Source organism: Xiphias gladius, chromosome 22, assembly GCF_016859285.1.
Source record: "Xiphias gladius isolate SHS-SW01 ecotype Sanya breed wild chromosome 22, ASM1685928v1, whole genome shotgun sequence".
In the NCBI taxonomy this organism is placed as follows: Eukaryota; Metazoa; Chordata; class Actinopteri; order Istiophoriformes; family Xiphiidae; genus Xiphias; species Xiphias gladius.
The window spans coordinates 12704887-12732281 of NC_053421.1; the positions used below are offsets into that span (position 1 = coordinate 12704887).

The window sequence follows — 27395 nt, forward strand, 5'->3', positions numbered from 1 at the left end:
CATCATTTATGCGTCATTAGAGACCCCAGTGAAGACAACCAACTGCAAAAGTGGAAGCCAATTGGGGTTAATCTGCTGATCACAAGATTATATATTTTAAATTTTACAGCTTCTCGCAAAATTCCTCTTGCACCTTAGATTCAGGTCAGACTGTTTTCTATTACCAATTCTATCCTTGGCCTCTAATTTGTCTTAGGCGCAATAACTAGTGCAATATCTACTCATGGAAAAACCTATAATAACCCTGTTAGCCAAGTCCATATACAGTATGTTTTTCCTGTCCTTTGGGGACACCATGGAAACAAAGTATGTGGTATGAATCGCATTAACCCGCTCAGTGATTATAATTACTATATAATTATAATTAAGACTGGTCCTTCGTTAATCTTCCTGGTCGACTGAAGGCTAAATGAGGGATGTCAATCACAATTATTAGGCATTTTTCATATCAATGTGCCCATTTAAACCATCCCCCTATTAACAAAAGTAATAAAATACACATACAAACACATCAAGATTCATTAAAAATTAGACTTCTCACCATATCTTAACTGTGCTGAAGTAGGTGGTGCAATTTCCAGCTGCCCTGAAAAGAAAAGAAGAAAAAATGAATTATAAAGAATGTATACCTGCTTTGTCCAGTTTTTCTATGGAGGGGAAAAGTCAGCATAAATGTCAAATGGTTCTTAAATGGCAAAGCCTATCAGTCAGGACCTTTTGGAAACAGCGGGAAAAAGTAGAAAAAAGCAAAGAGAGGGGGGGTGAGTGGAGAACATTTTAGCAGGGTGTCAGAGGAGATGAAAGGGAGTCAAAGAGAAAGAGGAGAAAGGAGCGTCTCCCTTGCTGCCATTTCCTCAGAGCGAGACACAAATGAGAACAAAGGTGAGTTAAGAAGATGACAATTCTGCTGCCAATCAGTCCTCAGAGGAGGCCTGCAAGCACACCGATTACAAGTCATTTGTAAATGTGTGTGTGTGTGTGATGACAGGCTCACACTTTCATAATAACACGCTTTCAAGCGATACAACCATCTGACATAGCGTGGATGAAAATAAAATGACTTTTCTAAAATCTAACAACAATTTTTAGACATTGTGACACTAAGTTAAAGAGCCGTAATGTCTACAGTAGCTGCGATGAGAGGGTGCAGAATAAAACTATGCGTCGGACTGGGTGTGCCACATTAATGCAACAGTCAATGAACTGTGAGGTAACACAAGGACCCGCTGACAAACAAGAGACAATTACTGGACAATTGGCTTTGAACACGCGAGACAAGATCATTTCCTTTGAAGTTTCTGTGAAATTGGATTTATTGCTGTGAGGTAGGTGGAAATGATACTCCACATAACAAAGTTTTTTACATCTCTTACAGGTGTGTGTATTCACACACAGACACATGCAAACACACCCACATGCACAATCCCCACGGAGCTTCGTACAAGTTAGAATGAGATCAAATGCAAAGATCCAAATTTGCTTTCTGGGAGGAAAGATTTTACTGCAAATTATCGGCTCAATTTCAAATGACATGTTTCTTTTCATCTTGAATACGGGTTGACTTTGCTATCACTTAATGGATCACTTTATGCAGAAAACTGGCAAAATGAACCCCTTTATAATATCAAAATTCAGGCTGTAACATCATAAAATGCAAAGATTAAAAAGCACAACAACACAAAAACAAAAACATCTGCCTTCTTTCCTGCACCCTGCCCGCTTTCCCCACCCATCTCCCTCTCGCTTCCTCATTTCCTTTCGGGAGTCAGTGTCACATTACAAGCTTTCATACTGCAGTCGTCAGTTCAGCCCTCATCTCATGTTGCTCATACAACAGACAGTTGTTCACCTCAACAACGGCCCTTTCATTAGCAGTGTAAAAAATAAAAATACAAAAAAACTGCTGACACATTCGGTACATACACCAGTACACAGTATGCTCATCACCAGAGCTCATGCTCACACACAGTCACTCTCACATCTGTCATTGCCTTCATTTGCAGCTGCTTGTGCACTTGCAGGCCATAATGAGATGTCTCTTTTTCTAATTTCCCCATGAGCATTGTTGCAGTAATGATCTCATTTCATAGGTTTTGGAAAATCCTCTCCACTACAAAAGCATAAACTATCCCACTACAAGACAGGAAGCAACTGGCAGAGATGAAGATCCTATTGGCAGAGGATGGATGTCTTTGGCAATTAAGTACCAGAACACATTTCTTTCCATTGATAACTCATTCAAGGGTTGTTTTAGGATTTAATTAAACGGCTTTCAATGACCCTCCTGTGCTCATCAGTGAGCCAGCGCTGCCTCAACCGCATATCTTTTCTCACTTAGCTGCTGCTGAATTGTTCTCAGATTATTCTCAGATGTCATATGACACAAATATCTGTAAGCCTCCAGAAATGTAATAACTCATCAACTGCTATGGATGTCATTAGCCACTGATACTCTACAGAGGGATCCGTTTCTTTAATCAAGATTACCTGGTGTTCAATATAAGAATGTGTGGCTTTTTGGATTCTCTTGATGGTTCACAAACAGAATTTAACTAAAAGAAGTCTTGAGGCGGTGATTGTGAAGCGTACAAATCATTGTACATTTTAGATTCATTTTGACTATAAAAATTCCCCGGAAAGACTTTGAGATCTACATTGGTCAGTCACTAATATTTGTTTGTACAACCAAAAAACACATTACTATACACCTCTGGGGTTTAATAAATGCTCATTAGGTGCTCATTAGAAAATAGAGAAAGACTTTTCTAAAAGAAAGTAACATGGACTGACAGTATCGGTAAAAACAGCAGAAAGAAGGACAAAAAGTCATAAAACTCTATTTCCTAATGAGCTGCAACCTACATCAGATGTGTCAGTCGCATATGAATAAAACTTGTGAAGGTCAGTCAAATTAGTCACTTACTCAGGCGAGGGTAGGAATATCTAACTGCAGGGCTCTGTCTCAGTATTCACTCCTGTGTGTCTGCTTTTTCTGCAGCATCGAACCAATTAATTGTCTCAGACGGTAAAAAACACTTCTATTTTCCTTCTAGACAAAGACAGATCTTTCCAATTGACCTCCTCCCTGTTGACACACTTGTGATCCTTTTATTGCTCACCACACGTATTTATTCTCACCAATTTCTACTGGATATTTCATTTTAATTGTTTGCCTTTAATGGTATTGAAAACCTGCTTACTCTTAGCCTTCATACATGTATGGCCTGACAGTGGAAAGTTACATGTTAATATGTTAATATATAATATGTTAAAACTAGTCATGCGCGAGAAATAACTTAAACTTAGGGCCGAATGTTAACATTGACACACTCTGGCATTCCTTTGTGAGACAAGAGCAGCCATTTATTGTTATTTGCACGCTTTCCATGATTCTGTGCTCTTACCCTGTTATGATCCACGTTTGTTTTGATAGTTTTCGGTAAGAATTAAAAGGAACATGCAACATTAGGGATTGTAGAGATCTTGTGTATAAACAACAATGCATTTTTCTCGATCTCAGAGCATAAAAAGTGGTTGAAAATGAATTGTTTATTTTTTATTCTATTTGATCCCCATTAGCTTCTTCTGTAGTAGTTGCTAATCTTCCTGGTGTCCACACAATTCAATTTTTTTCGTATGTGTTTTTACATTTTTCTGACTCACCTATCTACAGTGGGGTCCAAAATTCTGAGACCATCTTTCCCATTTAAGTGAATGGGAGTGTCTCCTGTTTGAATGATTCTAAAACACAGCCTTGTGATCGTTCAAACAAAGCACTCTAATCGGCCCCATGTTGACACGAAAGAAATAATGCAGTACATCATTGTGGCCCAAAAGAGAAGCCGGTTCCTGCCATATTTTCCCATTATTTAAAAATGAATGAGGCAAAATGACAAAAAGCAACTGAGTTTTTTTCCATCTCATCACCAAAAAAGCCGTTAAACGAGAAACACATACCATTGAGGAATTTTTCTCTCTCAGTCCACTGGGCTTCGACTGGTTTATTAGAACTGCGATAGCTGACATGGCTGTGTATTGCCCTGTGAACTCCGCTGGTACAAAGTATTGATTGCATGGAGTCTTCAGAGCTGCTGTCTTAAGAGAATTCAATTTCAACAGACAGGAGTGGTGAAGACATTTCTTGGGCTGTGATCAGTAGTAGTAACCATGAGCATGACTAAATACCAAAGCAGCCATGTTTCATTTTCTTAATCCATCTCTTATCCCATATCCTCAGCGGCAAGCATCGGGCATCTGATAAACGTTGCTTACAGATAAACTGAAAACACACCTTTTTTGCAAGACAGCTTAACCGTTAATTGCCAAGTCAGCTACAACTTTTCTCTGAAGCATTTACTACACATGCCTAACAATACTTATAACTCTAACAGTCCTGTTAACTGGTAAGTAAATGTCTTTTAACAAGCTGATGAGTTCAAGAAAAACATACAAGCCAGGCTGTATCTGGGCAGAATTTTGACACTAGAGAACACACTTTAAAAAAACCATTTTACCAGTGTGACTACTTACAAAGTCTGATCATGAGATCTAACACTTCAGATATGCATCTGACCTTTAATGTGCTTTATCTGAGTGTCTACATGTTATAATCCTGTTGGTGAAAGGTAAAACCCTGTATTCCCTATTCTGACACTTACTGTAAAACGGCCAGTCTGGGAAGGTCTTATTACCCCCATCAAGGGGGTTATGTGATCACCCGTGTCTGTCTGTCTGTTTGTTTATTAGTCAGCAGGATTAAGCAAAAGCTACTGAACCAGACTGTTGGAAGGACTTTGTTGTCCTTCCTCAACTGCTTGCTGCCCTGAAATTGTGTTCTTGTCTTTGTTTTGCCTTAACAAATGACTCATTTCAGACTTTGTCTCCTGCTGCTGGCACGGGGTGAGATTTGAAGTGTGAACAAAGTTTTGGAATTGGAGATAAGATCCCCGAAGGAACCCAAAAGCAGAGTTCTCCCTCAGCAAAACTCAGATGCAATGAATAACTGTAAAGTCGGTCCATTCTGAGTTTCATTCGCCTGAATAAAAATGACAGCTAGAATCAATTAGATTTTCTGCAAATTAAGGTGTTGGTGTTGCAGGAGCAGAAACAAGAGACAAGTGGGGGCATTTTTCATTGCAGGACTGTGTATAGCAGTCCAATGCAGTTTGCGTGTTTGTGAGTCTTCCTCTATTACTGTGTGTGTTTTTTGGGCTTTATCTAGCAAATCTAGCCTAAGAAACACCCTCGTTTTTCCTACGGATTTTATTGATTTTCAAGTTCCACACCTCCTCACAAACAGATGGAATTCTCATTACCTGAGGGCAGATTTTACCACAGACACGTTCTTTGTAGAAGCATGGTGTGTGAATGTATAAGCATGTATTTATTTGTATGAATGTCACCTTGGCTGCATTTTTGAGGATGCACCTATGGTGGTGTGTGTGTGTGTGTGCGTGCGCGCGAGCATGCGTGTTCACAAGATTAACACAGTTTAGCAGAGCAAGAACTACACAAGGCTAAAACCATTCATCAGCTGCACCGCATTTTGCTATTCTTCTTCTTCTTGCTAGTCTATGATTTATGAGACAGAAAAGAGGAAATGACACAGCACGCAGAATGTGGGCCGCATGAAACAGGAACAGAATTGTGGTTCAAAAAATAACTTTTTCCAGCAACTACTTCTGAAACTTTCATGTTGGAATTCATTTGTCCTTGAATGGGTGATTAGATATTGCACAACAACTTGCATAAAATATTTGAAAAAGTACAACTTAATGAAAAGCAATGAATACTCCATGAAATGACTAACTTGTAGTCTAGTGGTGTAGAAGCAAAGTCCACCTTATGCTGGTGATTTGCATATAAAAGTTTATTTGAAGCACAGCCTAATTATTTCTATTTTTAGACTTTCTACTTCTTTTGTAATTCTACCTGCTGGCCTTTACAAGCCCCTCACATGTTTGTTGGAGGACTTCTGAATGCCATAGCACAACTTAAAATACTCCTTATTGGCTGAGAGAAAATATTGACTAGCTCCCAGTCAATGCAAGACATAATCTGTCGATGTAACCTGTCAGCAAAGTGTTTATTTTTCCTGTGAGTTCACCAGTCTATCCCCCCCAGTGCTAATTTAGAAATCTGTAGAGGGCCTGAAACAAAACACAGAAACGGACAAAAAACAACCACAGATCCTGGAAAATTTCCCCCTGACATATGGCAAACCACAAGAGATAGGAAGGAAAGAGGGAAGTAACATTGTTTCTATCTATCTAATAGCTGGCACTCTGCCAGTAGGAACAAAAAGGAAAACATTTTAAATGGAGCAGTGACTCAGAGACACTCATACTAAAGACACTTCACAGTGCCTTCCCCTGCACTTTGGTATCACTACACAGAAATGAGACGCATCGGACGCACTCTAACAGTATTATCCTACACTCTTCCCATGATGATGGTGATACAGACCTGTATTACAGTAAGTGCTCCTCACGTTTTGTTGTAACAGAGGACTTAAATCTTGCAGCAGCCCTGTAGTTTACTGTGATAGTTCTCAATCCTTGCACTGAATAAAAGTCAGGCATGTTTTCTATCCTACAAAGCAAGTCGGTTGCAGTTAAATGCTGGCAATTGGCCCCCTAAGTGTCAATTAGTGCCATTGGTCAGATGACACACAGGAACACGTGGGCAGGTGTTTTCACTTATTTTGGCTAATTGGAGCCTGTGTTGAGATGTTCTTCCTGTTTCTTCCTGACTCTCTTTTATAGACAGCGGACATTCTGGCATGTCATAGCAGGAGAAGCACAGGTGCAATTGATAGCATTAAAAACAACCGCCTTGCATGGCTCCAAATGAATGCTACCGTTGCTCTGTGTCTGCTGGAGGTGTAAAGAAGCAACTGTTTGCCAGCAAGTTTGCCATGTCAAAAAAATAAAAGGTAATAATCTGTCAGTGTTGTTAATGCGGAGTCAAGTCAATGAAGCAGCTAGTGAAATCAAGTTTCGAGTAAGGTAATCAACTCAGCATTTCCCTAGATTAAATCCAGAATTAATCCGAAGCAGCACATATAGGCCTGGAGGGAAATATTAGCCTCAATATCTAGTGCTGACTTTAGCCTTGTAGGGCTGCAGTGAAATCATCAGCCATGGTGACTGTGTAGCAAGGTCAGTTACAGAGGATAAGAGGGAAAAGACAGTGAGCGTGGAGACAAAAAGAGAGCGTGGTTTGTCTTTAAAGGTGACATTGTCCTATGAAAAAAAAGATAAAAATCCATCCGTGCCTCTTACGCGCTAAAGCTCATGACGCCATGATCAAATGGACAGGCTCAAAAAAACTAACACTATCTTGAATGTTAAAAACATCCTGCTGCGCATAATAATATTACCTGGGCTTCTGTGGTGCCTGCGTAATTTCATTCATGCCTTGATCCATCTGTCTAGGTTTCTTGAGAAATACAAACCATATGCAGCGATTTTCCTCCTCACTTCATATATTTTGAATTATAAAATTTTAATTGGTGCCAGATTGCAAACTGGAAGACAATCTCCCACATAATGATCTGTTTGTAATGGGATTTTTTCCATTAAACTTAGCCTTGATGTGTTCTCTTACAAAGGCTCGAAACTAAAAAAAAGCAACTATTTTTGTCAATCAGAAAAAAACAGGGTAAAGATGATTTTTGAGCCTCAAATTTGTTCATGGCATGTAAAATAATAGATTGAATCTATTCATTATTATATATTCATCAAAACTCCTCATTGGACAGTGATTGACCAATCATAGCTTAGGAACCAGGTGTAGGATTTCTCTACATTAAAGTGGTGAGCATGGGATTCTAATGAGAGCAAGACTCTGCATCTAAAAACTAAAAAAACAAACAAAAAATAAGCAAAAGTGTAAGGTGTGGATTAAACAGTGTGTTAATCTACTCTAATTTAAACTGCAAACAATAGCATGCTTGGCTAACTAGGTTACTACTTACCTCGTGTTACATCAAATACCAAGGAGCATTTAATGAACTAACAACTTTTTATGCGGTTACAGGTAACATTGGGGAAAAAAAGTTTAATTCATGATAGCACTTACACTGTGTAGTATTTTAACACTGAGCGGCGGCCTCCTGAGGTCTCCTATACTAGAGCGTAGGCTAACTTTAGAAGCTCTGTCTCTCTAGCCAAACCTGTTATCAGAGATACAGACAGGTGACAAATTAAAGGAGAAACCCAAATGACTGGAGACATAACGAATGCAGATATTTCCACACAGGTGCACTGCATGGTACAATCAGGTAATTAACATCCAGTCATGCCCTGTGGCATGTACAAAAATGCTGAGCAGGCCCAGTTGATTCTGATTTTGTATCAACATGGGAAGAGATAAAGATCTGAGTGACTTTGAGGGAGGGTTCATGGTTGGGACACGGATGGCAGGAGCTTCAGTCACAATGACGGCTCAGCTGGCTAGTGTTTTGTTTAGATCTATGGGAAAGACGTCATTAAATAGGGTCAGAAGTTGTGGTCGACAGCGCACATTTGATGAATGTGATGCTCATGCATTAGTGCGATATGCGCGGAAAAACAGACAAGCAACTCTTCCTCAGGTGACTGAGAATGTCAATGCAGGACGTGACCAGACTGTGGCAGCAACAACAGTCCGTCAGCAGTTGCATAGAGAGGCATATTACAGTAGGGTTGAGGTGCAACCCCCCCCTTATTACAAGGAATACAAATTTGAGAGTTCAGTGGTGCAAAAACCATTGGCACTGGTCTACAGAGATGTGGAAAAAGGTGATACAGTCAGATGAGTCATCCTTCACCATATTCTCAGCAAGTGGTTGAGTGCATGTGTGGCGTACACCAAGAGAACCATACAGGCCTGAATGCTTGACCCCTTCAGTGAGGGGATCCAGTGGTTCTGTTATGCTGCATTTTTCTGGTATGGTTCGGGTCCACTTGTCCTTAGAGGGAAGGGTCACTGCAAATCAGTACAAAGTTTTTCTGAGCGATCACCTTTATCCTATGATGAAACATTTCTCTCCGGATGGGAGCGGTCTCTTCCAGGATGACAATGCCCCCAACCTTGGGGCACGAGGGGTCACTGAATACTTTGATGAGTATGAAAAGGATGTGAATTATATGCTGTGGCCTTCGCAGTCACCAGATCTCAACCTAATCGAACACCTATGGGAGATTTTGGACCGACATGTTAAATAGGTGCTCTCCGCCACCATCCTCAAAACACCAAATGAGTAAAATATCTTTTGGAAGAATGGTGTTCATCCCTCCAGTAGAGTTCAGAGACTTGTAGAATCAATGCCAAGGAGCATTGAAGCTTTTCTGGTGACTCGTGGTGGCCAAACACCGTACTAATACCCTTTATGTTGGTTTATGCATTAATTTATCACCTGTCTGTAGCTTTACATTCACTAAACACGTAGGTAAATCCTAAACCCCAAAGCCTTTTTTTTTCTCTTAAAACTTCAAGTTTCAAGAGAAAGAAAATGTTGTTTGAAAAAAACCTATGACTTTCTGAGCTAAGCAATTAAATAGGGTAATGTTAGAATGAAATATGGAAAAATAAAAGACCAGACTCTTCTACTAAAGCAGTGCAGTGTCGCTTAGCAAGTTCGCTTAATTAGCTAGCTAGCTGCAGCTACTGAAATCTGTCAGTGGCACTTGTCATTTCAGCAGGCTTTCACTTCCGTCTAGAAAGTGAAAGCCTGCTTTTGTCTATGCCTGTCTGAGATCAAGGGCAAACTATTTAAAAAAATTACCAATTTTGAGTGGTAAATCTGCCAATGTTGTCACTGGAAATTGCATGTGTGCCATGCCATCAGAAAGATTCCCAGGTGCGGCAACCGTAAGCAAGGGAGGGCAGGGCCCAGCAAACCATTAACTGCAGTACATTGACCATCCATGTATAATTAATCAAATAAGGTATCCTGTGAGGGGAAAAAACTCAGCTGCAGCTCTGTTGTTGGCAGCAAACTGCACTCGATAAATACACACAGCGTGTTATTACAGTCTGTGTGATGAATGGTGTGTCCTGTACACAAATTACCAGACAAATGTGACAGTGACAAAGTCCACTGGACAGCAGCAGAACTGACTGTCTGGCACGTTATTCAATCAAGGAATTCAGCTGAAATCACTGTCGCATGACGGCAGCATGAAAACTAGGACCTGCGAATGTTCAACGGTGCTGAAGCCGCTACCTTTTTACCACGAGGAAGGGGGCCACTTGCGTTAATGTCATCGCAGACAACCACTATGCAGCAGCGTGTGTGAATTAGCATGATTATTTTACATTATCACAGTAACACTGCATGACCTGAGCAGAATGAAGAAATGAAAAGGTGCTCTCCTGTGTTATTGCCGTGAAGGCTATAATCTGACAGGTGGTGACAGGATGCGGCTTCCCCTTTCAACATGAAAGATGGAATAAAATATCACTGTGCACTATGAAAGCAATATATTGTGCACAGAAAATATTAAGCCTCTCTCTAAAATGGACATACCTGAGGAAAAAAGGATGAAAGCTTTGGTCCTGGATTCATTACACCTGAATCTGCAGTCGTGGTGAGATTAAGATGATGAATTTTTTTAAACTTTTAAACTGAAAGAAGGGTCGTTCAAAGGAAATGAAAGGAAGAGGAAGCGTGGTCTATGTGTTGATGCCCCTAAGATTTTATGCTTATAGCTTCAAGGGTCACAAAGGTGAAAAACAGACCAAGTCATAAAGAACATCCAGGTGTCTCTCCTTCTCTCGCTTCATTCCATCTAGATTCCATCCTCTGAGTTATGAAGTGGATTTGCCTCTATCTAGTGTCCTCTCACGTTTGTCTTTCCACCACCAGGCTTGTGTTAGTATAGTGGATGTCACTGAGTCACTCAGTAACTGAATGCTGATGATCACAGTTCCAGATGGAGCAGATCTCTGGTTGTTTATTACCTTATCTGCTACATCTCTCTTTCCCTACTCTCAACATCTGTGCTTCCCGTCTCTGTGCTTTTACCCTGTCAAACCTGAGGCTGAATTATTTTGTGAAGTGAACGGGATAACTTTATATGCAAATACAGTACATGCTCCCTGTCTGAGAGGTCTGAGAAATAGCTTTTCCTATTTCCAAAAAAATTGCATAGATCAGCAAATACTACTGGTAATACAGATAAAAATAATAAATCATGCAAAGAAAGTTTAAAATGCAATCAGAGTTGCCTCAAAAAAATTGCATTTCTTTTTTCTTTTTTTTAATCTGGCAATATTCTCTGTAAAACCACTATGTAATTTCAGTGGCAGATTTATCAGCCATTTAGCAGCTTAGCGCTAATAAGTACAACTAATATTCAAACACAAACATGTACAACACAGTCCGAATTTTCTACAGCTATCATGCTTGCTTGATTTTTTTCTTGAAAATACTGATGTGATGTATGTTTAGCAAACAAATGTTATTCAGTGAAAGTGGTGTTCTGTATATTGAATGAATCTGGAGATAATATCCTCATCATCATTACTCCAGTGGGCCCCCCCTGTATGCTATGATTATTACAACATCACAATGAGATTCAAACAATCACTATACCTTCTCTGATTTTTGATAACTTCATTGTTTATCGTTTCATAGTTTGACATGAATACCCTGGCCTGAGCTATTTGGTTAGTCATTCTTAGATATTAATATTTTTCCCCAGCCAACCATTTCTTTGCCATATAAAAGCTGTATAATAATCACTGTCTCTGTCTCTGACAGTGTAATGGGTAATAATCATAATCATAACAAAGGGAAGTCCTCAAGAACCGCACTTAAACTGTTCAGCAGGTCAGAAATGTAATAGAGGTTTTGGATGAGTTATATTTCTCTATGTTCACTTTGTTGGGCTCATTTTTGTTCTCCATTTCTGGCCTGAGTTAAACTAAAAATACTGAGCCAACTGTCCTAGAATGGTAAAATAGGTATTGATATTCTTATTAAAACATCTGAGTCTCTTTGCACCAATCTTGGCTGTTAGAGTCCAGCTCCCTGTTTGTTTTGACTTCTCTCCTCTCCATCCTTTCTCTTCCCATCTGTTTACTCCTCTCCTCCAAATATCTCTGCCTTCATCCACTGTGAGCATCTGTGTCCCCACCTCACGTCTGTATTCTTACCTACTTGCTTTCTTCAAACTTGACCTTCTCTCCTCTTACTTCTCTGAGAATGGGCCGAACACAGAAACTGGAGAAGACAAACTGTCAACAGCTTACCAGACTTACGCTTGCCGTACGTGGAACTGATTTAACATGGGGTTTGGCAACATTGTACTGTTTCACCACATAATTTAGATACTACATAGACAAGAGAAGTAGTTTCAGCCACCACAAAATAACAGATGGAGACATGACTGGAAACAGCTGTTAGACACTGAAACAGAAGACCCAAAGAAAAGTTGACCAAAGTAAAGTACCACCACTTCCAAAGAACGCAGAATGCAGTTTTCAGTTATCTTTGTATTAACAAAGCCTTCTCTAACCTTAAAGCTGCGCTAATCAATATTTTTAGATTAACAATGGAGGAGAGAACTATATGATATATGAAAGGGGGTCGCTCGAGGGGACAAACCCACAAGGAATTATCATCCAGCCCCCCGGAGCATTTAGCATCTTTCAGCTCATTGTTTTAGTTTTCCCGGCCAGCAATTGTAATGTTCTGGTTCACTCTCACCGCCCGCATCAGCGTTGCTTTTTGGCCGCAGAGGGGCAGCTATTTTCAGCAAAATAAGCAGCACCAAACGGCCGACAGACACAGTTAGAGACTAGCTGGTGAACAAAGAAAATGCCCGGTAGTAAGATATATAAGTGAGATTCAACTGCAGACAGAGACCGAGCTTCCTCACCATTCAGTAAACCTGCATAGAAACGTTGAGAAAATAAGGGTTTGGCTTCAGCTGTCCTGCAGCTTCCTGGTGGAATGATGATGGATGTTTATAAGCCTGTCAAAAAAAAAAAAAAAAAAATTCAATCTCTCCACAAGCGAGCGTGAGAGATTGATTCGACCAGTCCAGTAGTCACTGATTCAGCTAGTCTGCAGCCTGCATATACAGTAGGTAAGAGAATCCTTGAAGGTTTTTATAGCATGAAGGTGAGGACGTCAGCAAGCTCCAGCCAGGCAGGCCCCATAGCTGAGAGCAGAGGAGAGTAGCTGCCCTCTGTCACTTCAGTTCACTCGCTCACATTATTCTCACAGTTTCAGTTGTGTCATCTGTGGTGGGTTTGAACTTGAAGAAATATTACGCTTTAACGGAAGGCTGGTATTCCCCGAGATTCCACAACAATTACAGCAGGTGTGCAAGCAACATGGCAAAACGTCAAGTAATCTTGCTTTTAAGATTTTAATGGTGAAAGAGGTCTCAATCATAGTTTTTCACCCCTTATGTGCAACCTATTCCAGGGGTCCAAAATGAGTGGGAAACTGTACTTGGTTTTTGCAGCCTCAGTGTGTGACGTAAAACCCTCCGCCACGAGGCTCATGTGGGATTGCGCACTGTTTGCCCCACGCTGATATTGCAGAGCGCCTGTGGCCCACAGAGGAAGGCTCGCGGTACGTGGTCGGGATGCAATCAGCCACACACCCCGGGAAAATAATGATGTAGTGTTAGGACCGGTGAGCGTGAACCATCTTATTGAGACGCCTTGTAATGATGGGTTCACTGGACTGTGCAATTCTCTGTGACAATTCAGAGTCTGGACACAGAGTAGGGATGAGGAAGAGAGAGATAGTTTTCAAATCAGGCGACAGGTTTCTCCATTTATCTCCTGGAAGAACCACGCAGGTGTCGAGCAGGGTCTAGTCTTATTGAGCAACAATTATCACCAAAGGTGTGAACACTGAACAACATGTCGTGGTCTTGCCAATAACACAGCGCTGTTTATCTGTTTAACAAAATAACTGTTAGATGACGTTGTAAAACTTTATCTCATCTTCATCTTCGCTGCCATTGCTACCAGCGCGGTAATCACCACTTTCAGCATTACTGTCACTGCCAAAAAGACTACTATAATCACTCAGGTTGCTATCAGTCAGCGGAGGCGTAGCTGGCCTATTTTAGTGTGCGCAGAGAGAGGTGACAGCTTCTATGACCCGATCAGTCACGTGAAAGGATCAATACCATCACATGCAGCATACAGCAGCATGCTTCCCTCCCCCAGTTATATCTATGCTTTTCATGCAGGGTCTTATGGAGATTGACTCTCCTGAAAACCTCCTTTGACAAGTTAAAAGTAAACGTAGAACAGCCTTTTAGCATTTGTCTTTTGGTGGGAAAAAAAAAAAAAGCCTCCAAAACTGCATTTAAAGCAACTAAATCTTACATTGTAAAAACCGGACGAACAGATGAAGCTTTCCGAGCCACAGTGTCAGAGGTATGCGAATATTAACAATGACAGTCTGTCCTGTGATTTGTGCTCGTCCCTGCTACATGTGATTCAGAGCCTCACATACGGTACGGTGGGGAGAAACAGCACAGGCATGACGCTACTGATAGCAGCGGACGCATGTATGTTCAACATTCAGCAGTCTGTCGCGGTATGCTTTAGAGAACCACGGTGTGCAAGAGGAGCCGTTTGAAGCTTCCCCGCAGGCTGTCCCACAACATGGGAATCATTTTTCCATCGTGAGACACTAGTGTAAACAAAGCTACACTGAAAACTCCACTTATCTCGCACAGAGCTGCAGAGATAAAGCAACAGTGCTTAATCTTTTGTCCCCAAATCATGGTGCTCAGAGCGGTGGCTCTGCTATTCATATCAATATTTTCACTGAAAAAAGTAAAGGGGCATTGATTAAATGTCCAAAATATACTTTATATATCCCATTTTTCAATGGCTTTCAAGTTGTTTGTTGTCTGTTACTGTTCATTCAAATCCAATATCCAAGAACTTGGCAAAGATGAAACACAAAGCCGTTAAATGAAATGAGGGGAGTCTATTTTAAAGTATACGCTTTATACTTTTCTTCCTGCAGAGGAATATAGAGGATGACAAGAGCTCAGAGCAGCCTACAGCCAGAGAGCCGCACAAGCTGTAAAGCCTCCTCATCATCACTCCTGTCCTCCCAGTTTCCCTCCCTCTCTCCTCTTCTATCTCATCTTTATTGATCGACCCACTTCTACTCCTCCTCTCATACTGTACTCCCATAATTCAATTCCTATTTTTCACGAAGCCCAAATCATGCCTCAGTGCTGCTCTTATACAGGGCACTGAGAAACCTGCTACTGTCACAGCCTTTTCACCTGAACAAGCTGTACTAGCAAACTATAGACAGTCCTGAGTCGACGGCCACTGCAGGTCAGAGTGTTAAGAGCACTTTGTAGGGACTGGATAGGTGAGAAATGCCAACAACAACAACAAAAAAAAGTCCCTACACGAATCTAGAAATGTTAGTATGAATGTGACCTAGTGTGTTACAAGTCTTTGTACGACCAGCTAATCTCAGGTGTGTGCGTGTGTGTGTGTGTGGGGGGGGGGGTTATATATAAATATATATATATTTTATATTTTTCCACTACATGACCAGGCTGACAGTCAATCACTCACACGTTCACACCCACGTGCATTTTAGAGTTTCCCATACACCTAACTTACATATCTTTGGACTGTGGGTCCACAACGGGTGAAAACGACCCCCACCCCCACCCGTGTGTGTACACAAATATGTCAGTCTTAGGGCCGCCGTTACACAATCACTACCCAGTGATTGCTAATTATTGGCTCAGTCGGACGTGGTAAAAGGTTACAGTGATCGTATAATACTTAATCGATCCCCACCTATAGATTCTCTTTCCTCCGCACGCGGGGATGTCAAGAGGTCAGAGATCGGGACCAGCTGCACGGGGAGCAACTCCGCAATGTAACGACGGTATGATGGGTTTTTTTTTTGGGGACAGAAGGCTTGAGCCAAAGTCTTCCATCCGTGGCTCCCAGACCTGCATTACGCCTCGAAAGATTAAAAATGAAACCGTCGGCGTAGCAACATGGCCTTCTTGACGACACGGCAGGCGACTTGGTCCTTTTCGCCCTGCCGTGGCCTGGATCTGTAGTTTCTGTCGATGGTTATCAGGCTGGTGGGGGGGATGATTTGAACCCCCAGAGTTATCTGCCTGTCATTACACACTGTATCCGGTGATACGGTGGCGAATAAACACACTGACTATATAACCTGCAATGGATCATCACTATGATGCAAAAACTATTTATAAATTATTTCAATAAAACATTTTTATTTAAATAACTCATTTTCCAGTAAAGCCCACCATTAAAAGATTGTCTCCCATGTTTTATGTTATATGATAAATACATTACACTTATGGCTAAAAGACTGATGTCAAGCCAACATCCGTTTCTCATATAAAAAGGGTTCCTATTCAGATGTGTCAGCCCACTTCAGTGTGAATATATGTGATACTGCACTGTGACACATCACCTACCTTGAGCTATAGCTATGGACTCGAACCTGTGCAGCTCTCGCAGCAGGCAGGTGCGCTCAGTCGGGTGAAGGCTGTAAATAAACTCCTTGGCTCCCCGGGGCGAGTTGAGAGGCTCCACGGGTTCCTTCAGCGGGTGCGTGCCCAGGTTACACCGCTGCACCAGCACGGGGAGCGGGTGCGACGCTACGGCGGGTGCCTGGTGGCTGCCGAGCCCGGCTCTGGCCAGCCCACTCCCGGCTCTCAGGGAGAGGGCGGGCCGCAGCACTCTTCGCAGGCGGGGCAGCATGTCTTCTGGGATGGGGGAAGAGCAAAGCGCCGGGGACCTGATGGAGAACAGAGGAGGACACTTTAACGGGCCTCGTTGCCGCCGCTCCGAGCGCGCTCTCGGCTGAAACACATGATACATACGTGGCTCGACATGTCAGGATTTGGCTTCATCCTGAATGCATCGCCGCGGCGGCCGCATGAAAACAAGCCCACACCTCCTCAGCCCGGGTTAGGCTGTTTCACGGGAACGAACCGCGGGCCTGACAACAAACGGCTATAACAATATTCCCCCTCCCACCGATTCGAGCCCATCTTGCGCGCCCTCTGGGAGGCGTAAAGCGGGGCAAGGACGCGGCAGCCGCCCGCAAAATCAAACTACAACTTGTCTTATCGGACGCACCTCAGTCGATGCTCCGCTGTCCCGTCCAGCAGTTGTCCACGGGAAACCTCGGGAATACGGACGCTGCTCCAGGCGCAAGCGTGTCTTCGCGACCCGCTCCGGGATTTCTGCAGATGGTCGCACAAAGAGGAAAGAGACCTCGACACCTCACTGGCTGTCGTAGTTGTACAAAATCACATTTTTGCGAGCGTAGTCCCGGGGCTGGTGTAACCTCTGGCGGACGGGATGGTGTGAGGCGGATGGCGGCGGGGGGGGGGCTAGAGCGTCCATCAGCCCTGGAAATATTTTCCAATAGCAGCGCCGCTTTCCTCCGTGCGTGGCTCTGACGGCACCGCCAGACGTCAGCAGGCGGCAGTCAGTACGTGCGGCCCGAGGACGGTCCGTCGGACTCCTGCTCTGTACCACGTCTGCCGTAGCGAGAGCAAACCCGGTGTTGGGGTCCCGCGAATAGAAGTTGGCGACTTTTTGGAAGTTCGATGCGCCTGAATCCTAGCGAGAGAAAAAAAAATCAAATGTCCTCGCGGGGATTCAGAGCTGTGCGCTGTCGCTCGGTGATGAATCACCTGGTGCTCAGACTGGAGTACGGATGGATCACTGATCCGGGGGGGGGGGCAATTAGCCCGATGTGATGTTTAACTGTAACCGTGCTCATTTCTGATATCAGCCGAGACAGAGCAATAATTCAGTTTCCATGCAGTGAATGGCTGGAAACATCCTGTAGGATTATTTTACAACCTGAGTTTGAGCTACTCAACCAGTCTTGAACCACACCCCAGGAAAATGGGTCACAGTGTGGGAAGTTATTTGTTTCAAAGAGGAAGCCTGTACTTGAGAGAAAAAAAAAAAAAGAGAGAGGAAAGACTTTGTGTTTCTCTGATCTATTTCGGGGGCTTTCGGTGGAAGGGTGGCAGATTCGTTGTGTCGGCTGTGGCTTCATTGGTCAGAGGAGCGCGTTCAGGCCTCTACGGATGGGAGGAGCGATGCATCATCCAAGCAGAAACGGCACGCCAGGTTTTGGGTTTCGAAAGAGCAGACGAGAGCGACCCCTGGTGGCCAAGCACAAACACCTCCGAGGATGAACTGGTCAACACGAATAGGTCCTACAGCTAAGTTTGTCATCTTCGACACCTCCATGGTAACTGGGCCAACTCAATCTGTTGATCAGCACCGAGCAGCAGAACAGCTACTAAATGAACCTTTTTTTGGTCAACTATTTACATTTTAAGAAAAGATTTAAACTTCGTTTCGGGGAAGTGGCATGAAGCCTAACATTCGGTACCTTTGAGACACACGGAGGTTGCACACTCGCACATTTAAGAAGCCACTGAGCCAAAGCAAAATTTATATTTTTTATTATATTGCTAAAGCTGTCATTACACAAAAAATTACAACCTTTTTCTTCCTGAAATGAACTGCATCGTAGCCTCTTGAACTGTACAGGGACTGATAGAGAGGTCAACTCTCCTCCGGGGGAAAAGTAAGCTAAAAACTAAACTAGAAACCCGGTTTAACTGTACTTTCAAACCCTCACAAACTATTAACTTCTTATTCATAGGACATAGTGACATTTGGCAGCTCTGATATAATATATATTTATGCTAGCAATTTAAATAAGAAAATTACAGGTTGACTATACAAATTTTAGACAGGTGGACGGCCAAAAAACAAACAAAAAATATTAACATCATCAACAATATCAAGAACCGAATGCTGGGTTTCCCAAAACATCTAAGCAGTGATATTGAAGCTCTTTTGAAGTTGAACAGAAAAGGTGTAATTTTTTAATATGAAAATAAGGTTTGTGGTGCATCCACCCACACTATGGGTTTAATTCAGGCACAGAGATTATGTGTGTTGTTTTTGTCATCACTTCTTTTGCGGTCTTCCCTCCTTTTGTATCTCTCTGTTACATTAAATGCATAATAAACATGTTGAAAATATATAAACAAACTGGATTTTTTCATGCTAAGATGTCTATGGGGAACTCAGGTCATACGACTCCAGAAAGGCCAGACTTTGTGGGCAGTGTGCTATTTGTTCAAATCTAATAAAGTAAAATGTCTACGAGATAAATTGTTCTATAATATTTTACCTGAAATCAATTGCTCAAAACCGAGTTTACATTTTAGTTTAACGTTTTAAGTTTGCACGTAGCCATCTCTTCCAACGAACTTAGAAGCAGGGTTGTTGTTAGTCCACTTACAGTTCAGTCACTCCCAAATAAGTACAACCAGAAAGTATCCATAACTTTCAACGATAAAAAGATATAGGTGTAACCATTCAGAACAAAATATACTTTGCATGAAGTGAGGTGGACGCAGCTCTGTGCCATCCCAAAATCTACACTCATAATACTGATTTAAATCTCTGCATTAATGTGATTATTGAAATGCAGTTTATGCATGAGTGTGTGAGAAATAAGGGACTTAAACGAACCGTAGCGGGACAGTCATTTCACTGCTAAAATCCGATGTACAACACATCACCAGGTTACACACGCGTGGATGGAGGGAAACGGATCTATTACACTGATAGTTTATATAAGTATAAAAATAGAGATAGGTTGAGAAAGTAAAAGAGATTTAACGACTGAGAAAGAAAATAAATTAAAAAAAACGTGCAAGTTCCTGGACTAACTTGCACAGCTAATTATTTACACTTTCATATACCTCGTAGTAGCCATGGTCTCACAGTGCTTGAACTGAAAAGAAAATTAAAATGCGGACAATAACTCAGTGACGCCAATAGCTTTTAGCCTTTAGTCATACAACGCTGCAGTCTGAGGAAAAGCCTCATTTCTTCAAAACATCTTATTGTCCAGATAAAAAAAATAATATTTTAAAATGTACCTATAATGATGTATATCTTAAATTATACATTGTCTGTTTGGACCGGACTTGTCAACTTTGAAGCTATTACAAAAAACAACAACCAAAAAAAAAAAAAAAAACACCAACATTGGAGAAGACATGTTAAAATCTAATTAATCAGAAGGATGCATGCACGCTACATGCGTTTCAAAGAGGAAAGAGTTCAATAACAGCAACCAGACAGAACAATAAAAACAGTATGGCATTAACAATTATAGCTTTTAACTCATAACCTTCAAAACATCAAAAATATTTTGCCTCATTAACTTCTATAAAATGTTTAATAATATATATACAAATTTGAAATAATGTTGTTTTTTGGCACATCTGTACTTTGACATTTATTAGCAATGTTAAGTCCAATCAATGCACACAGGTTGCAGTGTGGCTACTAAAAAACCTGCAAGACAAAAAAAAAAAAGAAGTGGCTAATAGAGTATATAATGATTAATATATAACCACAAACCGCTGAGGAGTTCTACGAAACTCAGCATGTAGATGCTGCAGATTAACAGATTATGAAAAAGAAAACCGATTCACATCTCAAGGCAGTGGGGTATGATGATCATTACGTACACATCAATAAACATCCTGTTTAAAGATGTGAAACTGACTGATTTTGGCACTGGGGAGCAGGTGGAAATACAGCCAAGGTACAAAGAGCAAGAAGCACCGACACACTCCTCAGCAACAGAGACATGCAAAAATATTTACAAATCATGTAAATATTACAACAATTAAAACAAAACAGAACGTAAGTCATCAGCCATGTGACGCTTTAGTCACACCGGAGTCTCCTTTAGCTTTGACTTGGGTGCAACACAGTCAGTTCCTGTGCCTCTGAGGAGCTTTCTTTATTGTTCATACCCCTGCCAATATTGGCTCTGTGGACATCCCATTTTTTCTTAGTATTTCAACTATGAGTGGAAGACAGCTTTCACAACACAGCACCTTCATACAGCCATCAGGGTGTCTCTCCAAGTAAACAGTCAATGCAATTCAGGAGCTGCCAAAGCGAGCCATTGCTTTCTAGTGCACTTGAATATTGCTCTCTTGACATTGTGTTGTACTTGCAGTGGTTATTGCGCTTCTTTTGCAAAGTCACTATGTAGTAAAAATGGTTATTTGTCCCTCGATGGTACAATGCACTCCGGAAGGATAAGTGTTTAGACATATAATACAGTGTTTTTTACACTGAGGAGGGGCATACACATTGTCCTTGTCCGTCCCTTAGCTTCAGGGGTGATAATGGATAAAGGCATGTTGAGTACGTCTTTACCGTCCTCTTAAAGAAATGACAATACTGTGCTGTAATGCTGTTCTGTCCTTGTTATTAGCAAAAACATTCTCGTGTTTACTTTGATTACACAGCTGTGGGCTCGGATTTGGGAATACATTTTAGTGCTTAGGCCAGAATCCTTTTTTTTCAAGGACCTATGTAAGAAATTGGGTCTTTACCTCTTACTCGCACAGGCTCATGCAATTATTCAGCTTATACAAGGAACTACCCCAAGTGGGCCTGTGATCCACTTCAGGTCTAAACCAATATTTTAACAAACTTATCTGATGCATCATAAGCCAAATACGAATACTTGCACCTTGCATATCTATAGATTCTCACAGATGAAAATTTACAGGGTGAGAAATGTAGAACAGGTGCCAGTGATTTCTCATACTAGCATAAGAAGCCTTTTGATTCTGTACATTGCATTTCTATCCGCAACATTTTCTGTAAAGCCTTTAACCTCATTTACAAATATAATGAAGGAGATCACTTCTATGACGTGATCGCATGTTTCTTATGGCCCACGTCTGCATATTGTGATAATCTTATCATGCAATGCGTGGTGCAGATCGATCGTTGGTGAGGGTTCTCTTGAGTTTGACCCCCTTGCGTATGGCCACCAGCATGTTTCCTTCTCCCCCTTCTCCTGCCTCCTCTCCTCCTCCTTCTGGCCCAATCTCACTCTGAAGGTGCGGCTGGGTCAGCTGGCTGGTGGGAGGGTTGGTTTTAGCCTGACCACTCCAGGACATCACAGGCAATGAGCCAGCGTCCGCCCCACCTGCAAATGTTGGAGAATCTGGGCTTTCTCCTCCTCCTCCTCCTCCCATCTCCTGTGCACTCCTGCTCCCATTAACTGCTCCTGACATATCGGGCACCGTTGGGATTTTTACTGGGACGACGGGTGTACGAATAGGGATGGGGCCTCCACCCACAACAGAGCCTGAACGGCGAGCAGAAGGTTTTGAAGAGGGGGTGCGGCGGATTGTGGCAACCCCCGGGGTGACAATAACTGGACCGTGACCTGTAGAATAGGAGCGAGAGACATTATGGGAGCTGGAGCCAGAATAAAATCCCTGACCTGAACATGAACCTGCAATGACACAGCACAAATAATGATTTCAGTCAATAAAAAATGACTTTCAATAACAGTAATAAAGTAATAAAGTAAATTTCAGTATATTATACATTACACAAAAAAGGAAAAAATAAAACGACAATGTGAGCTATTCTTCTGATGAGGTATAATCTTTACAAAAAATTTACTAAGTGTGTTTAAAAAGGGAGTTGACATAAACCAACACGATATCTTACAAACATACAACATCAAGAAGATAAAAATCGAAAGATTTAAGTATACATATACATTTTTGACACTATCAATGCAGCCTGTACCTGTAGGGGTAGAAGGATAAACCCCAGTAGCGGTAGTTGGATAAGCTCCTGTGTGGATAGGTGTGGGGGGATAGGGCCCTGCAGTGTGGGCCCCCTGTCCGGGATAAGGAGCCTGTGTGCTGGGCAGGCCAGCTGTGGAGGCTGGGCGTTTGGTCTGGAACATGCGTCGGTAGGACTGACTGATGTCACTGTTTCTGGGGATGGTGGAGGACTTGTCAAAGTCAGACTGCTGCTGCTCAGGCTCCTGATCTCCAGCCATTGAGAAATAGTCATAATCTGATACTAGAGGGGCAGAGAGAGAGAGGTTGGCAGTGTACTGACACAAAAAGATAATTTATGTTGTAATAATAAAGGAAGAAAAAGGAAAGAGGTTAGCAGTGTACTTTAAAATTGATGGTCGACTGACTTTAGAAAGGATATGTTACCTTGTGAAGGTATAGTGTCTTCTGAGCAGCAGGGCGTGTTGGTCTGCGTGCTGTAGCCACTGGAGCACTGGATGGAGTCTCTACTGGACCTCTGGGTGTCCAGCTCCAGACCTCTGGATAAGGCCAGAGCCAGTTCCTCATGGGCCTCAATGTCACCAGCCTGTAGCAATCAACCAATGAAAAAAACATTCAGTAATAGAGTTTGAAAGTCTGGATACAGCCAGTTACAATTCATTAAAGCCATTAAAATCATTAGGTACAACTTATTGGAGTCATTAAATGGGAACATTTGTGGTGGGAGCCTCATTCATGTGGTCGAAATGCTGTGACTGCAAAAACATGGGCCACGCTGGAAGGTGAACGAAAGGTCGCCTGAAACTTAAGCATCACAGATGCCATTACATGTAGAATGAACTGCCTTCATGTGCTTCAAGTAAAAAAGAGGAAAATGAATGGCTGCAAAATTCTGATGGTGTTTTGGGGGGAATTTGCCTCCAGCTGCAGCAAAGTACAGAAGTTTTCAAGAACAAAGTTTACGAATGAGGCACATGTAAGTGGACAGAATGTCTAAAATTGTTTGGAACTACTTTGCATCTAACAGCATAAACCAGCATTAAGTATAAATCAGGTCAATCAAAGTGACTCAACATTTCACTGGCTAACAGCAAACTTCTCACAAGTTGCTTTTATTAATATTGACTTATTAAAACTACCAGTGTTGAGATAAATTTATATCAGGAAATAATGCAGAAAAAAGAGTTGTTTCAGAGCTGTGGTAGGAAATCCAGACAAAAAGGAGATGGAGACTATAACTGACCTTGAGAGGTGCAGCCACAGTCCTGCTCTTCTCTTCCACTGAGGCCAATGAGCTTGGTGTTTGTAGCATAGCCGGAGCCTGTGTTGAGGTCGAGATCAAGGCTGGGACTGAGGATTGGCTGCTGTCAATGTTCATACTCCCATTAGTGTCTATTACAGCTGGGGTGTCCTTGTCTTTCTTCCTCCTTAGTGTGTTGACCATGGGCTGGTCATAAGGCCCTGGCTTCGCCCAGTCCTGTAAAGAAAGACATGTCCGTGTTTATTGTTGATTCTTCACATTTCTCTGATGTGCTTTTGATGAACATTTAAAAGACTTACCCCTTCATTTCACCTCTCAGTTTTAAAGTCTGCAGATTTTATCAAACTATCAAACTGATAAATTAAATGTATTTATACATTAAAAAACAGTGAACCAGGCTTGCATATTGGACAGTGGATAAGGAAGATGGGACTTAGTTGGTCATCAAGACTGAGGTGATCAACAAACCTTCCAGCTGGGGACTCGAGATGAAGGCACCATGGGAGAGCCCATTGTGCAGTAGTGAGGGTAGTCTGGCAGCAAGGCTGAGGCGGGACGTGACCATGAACGAGTGGGGCACGAGGAGGAGGTGGTGGATGAGGAGGGAGGAGGGAAGAACGGGAAGGCAGTGCCTGACACTGAGCCCAAACTCCCCCCGTTGCTATGCAGGTAGGGGGAACTGGCCGGACTGTAGTGGTCAAAACCATTGGACAACTGGATGTGTGTGCATCAGTGGGGGTAGGGATGATAACAGAAACAAACAAACAAACAATGGGATAAATTACTAAAATGATAAACATCAGAAAATAAAACAAAACAGATGACTTAACTGAGGAAAAATCATTCAGAGGAACACAAAAATAATGAGGAATCCATTTTGATCACGTCAACACAGAACAAAGGAAATGGTCACAAATGCTGAACGGAATGAAAACTGAAGAAACCGTATCCAGTGAGTTTGGAGGTTCTTTGGTTCCTTTAACATTTCTATGATAAACTAAAGTCAATGCAATGTGCAGCCAAGTTTGAAGTTTGGTGTGAGGAAACTGGGGTGCATATAATGCTGGTACAACACAGACATTAATGTGAAAAAAGGTTAAGGTTCATGGTGGATGAGTGTGTTTCACCTTGTCAGTAGTGTGCTGAGGTGCACTAGCAGCAGCTAGAGAAGGGGGAGAGTTGCAGTCACTGTGAACCTGCCCAGTCTCTGACACCTCAGAGCAGCTGGAACTGGGACAAGGCTGGGAAAGCGGGGGCAGCAGCAACAGCAGGAAGCAGGCAGTTAGACGAGACCAGAGGGAGAGAGGAGGGGGGAGAATTGAGACAGACAGACAGACGGACGCGCAGAGACAGACATGTCAGCAGGTAAGACAGAGAGAAGCAAAGGGACGCAGTTCATTAGAGAGCAGAGGCAACTTTCCACGGTTCTCAGCAGTTATTGAAGAGTACAGCCAAGTGACTATAGAGGCATGGGAAGGTGCACCAGGAGTCATACCAGCATTAGCTGCATGGGCATCAGCAGTGTTATGTTAGAGGTGTTGGAGCCTTGTTAAATGGAAGCACAGACAAAGTTCTACTTCTCTAGGATGTAGAAAGTATCCTCACAAACTCGTGATATTTAAAGGGATATATTGGCGATTAGAACCCTGGTTATTTTATTAACATTAATAATATGATACTTAATCCATGCCTACAAGCATGGCACGCACTGCCCCGCAGAGGGAGTCTAGAGGTTGGGGTCAGCTACAGAACAGCATCCCGTATAGAAGCAGCCATTGAAAATGGATTGAAATTAAAGAGATTCACATTAAGTGTAACCCATGGCCCAACCTTATTGACCCTGGGTTAAGGAGTAAGTCCTAGTAAGCCCTGTTTAGCCATGTGACTGTTCTCTTTCAAACATCAGCTACTGTAACTACACCAAGAATGAGGCAATGAGAAGCCTGATTCCCAGGACTGCGCTGTAAAAGGGTCAGGTATAGACTTGCCAAACCACCTTCACTGCATCATAAAAACTTGGAGTCTAACTATACCAATGTGTTCTGGAAGGGGGAGCTCTGGTTGCTGGCGTGCTGACAAAGCGTCAACTAGTGCAGCCGCTCTCATGGTTAATCTCAAACCAGAAGCCCCACACAGACAATCCGCTGGACTATCTCACTGATAATTATCTGAAACCCTGTGTCAGATGGTTTAGATAAAAAGTGACAGAATGAGAATTACTGATAGACACACTCTTAGTGCCCATAAAACATAATGTTGACACTGTAACATGTTATTTTACTATGATACATTTAATGAAACTACATAATGCAGTATGCTCAAGGCTCTGCAAATTTAATCAAACCACAGTCTGTCACAGCGGTCAGCTCTTTAATAGCAGGATGGGGCTGACCTGTTTTGCCCTGGGCTAGAATGGAGGCAGACTAATTTCCTGTGCATTTATGCTATAATAATCGTAGTGAAATGACTACACCATGATCACATAAACTTACTGCTGCCAGCTAACTGCCTCTCATAGTGGCGAGGGAGATGTGTGAGAAAAGACTTGTGTGGATTTCTGGTTTGGGGTTTGCTCTCTGTCTGTGACTACAATAACTTTTTTAATCATAGAGAATATGTGGTTTTATAGTCCTGTCTCAACCTTATGTACATACTTGGATCCAAAACTATGGTTAAGTGTGGGTAGCTGAGGGTTTTTTCTTACCTTTGTTTCGGCTGGCATAGGCGAGGATGATTTGGACGACGTGTACTGGTCTTGCGATGAAGAAATGAAGCCCGAGTCGTGGGAGGAGATGCTAGAGAGCCGAGCTGGGGCCTGCTGCGGTAGCGTGGCGCTACGGTACCGATTGTGGGGGTGATGGTGGTGGAAGAGGTGGTGTGAGGAAGAGGAGGAAGAAGAGGAGGAAGGAGAATGAGAGTGAGAGCCACTGGATCCCCTGGAGTCACTACTGTTAACGCTGTTCAGACTACTGTGAAAGGGGAAGGAATGAGGGATGATGGGAGGACCGGAAGGAAAGAGAAGTTTGGCAGTGACAGGCAAGGTAAAGAGTGCACCCAAAGACATGGAGTGAAGAAAGAAAGTTGGGTAAAGTGGAGATAAAAGGAATAATAGAGAAGGAATGAAGGCAGAGGATTGGGGGGGGGGGGACAGGGTGGGAAACAATTAACACAGCACACCAAGATGCAGCAAGCAGTGACTGAGGCCAATCCAGTCAAAACAACAAAACATACCAACATAAGAGGCGTGAAATAATAATGAAAATAAATACAGGCAAGAAATCTTAGGATTTCATGCCTTTAAGACAGGTTTTTGAGAATACTGACACAAAACACTTGCTTTAAAAAAAACAGTTGTGTGAAAAGCAAAAACATAATGAATACTGGGTCTAATTACTGTGTGAATTGAGAAGCAAATTGAACATCTGAAGCAAATACAAAAATGGTAAATTGTCAAATCTGTACTA

At 42.3% G+C, this 27395-nt stretch overlaps 2 protein-coding genes across 8 annotated transcripts in view; both read right to left on the reverse strand.

The window, feature by feature from the left end:
- LOC120784746 (transmembrane protein 65-like) overlaps positions 1-17330 on the reverse strand; it is a 38262-nt gene extending 20932 nt beyond the window's left edge. The window contains exons 1-3 of the mRNA XM_040118798.1: positions 17125-17330; positions 16458-16780; positions 542-586 (exon numbers count right to left, since the gene is read on the reverse strand). Of these exons, the coding sequence (XP_039974732.1) occupies positions 542-586; positions 16458-16743 (331 nt within the window). The 5' untranslated portion in view covers positions 16744-16780; positions 17125-17330. The remainder of the gene's footprint in view (positions 1-541; positions 587-16457; positions 16781-17124) is intronic.
- A 1160-nt stretch (positions 17331-18490) lies between these two features.
- The window catches only part of LOC120783910 (protein MTSS 1-like), a 55652-nt gene continuing 46747 nt past the window's right edge, over positions 18491-27395 (reverse strand). For 4 of the 7 annotated variants that reach the window (XM_040117306.1, XM_040117305.1, XM_040117307.1 and 1 more), the window contains 7 exons: positions 26636-26900; positions 25059-25172; positions 24400-24645; positions 23914-24147; positions 23097-23256; positions 22672-22953; positions 18491-22300 (listed from right to left, as the gene is read on the reverse strand). In XM_040117306.1, the coding sequence (XP_039973240.1) occupies positions 21828-22300; positions 22672-22953; positions 23097-23256; positions 23914-24147; positions 24400-24645; positions 25059-25172; positions 26636-26900 (1774 nt within the window). In that variant the 3' untranslated portion in view covers positions 18491-21827. The remainder of the gene's footprint in view (positions 22301-22671; positions 22954-23096; positions 23257-23913; positions 24148-24399; positions 24646-25058; positions 25173-26635; positions 26901-27395) is intronic. The other 3 variants (XM_040117310.1, XM_040117309.1, XM_040117308.1) reach the window with 2 other exon arrangements.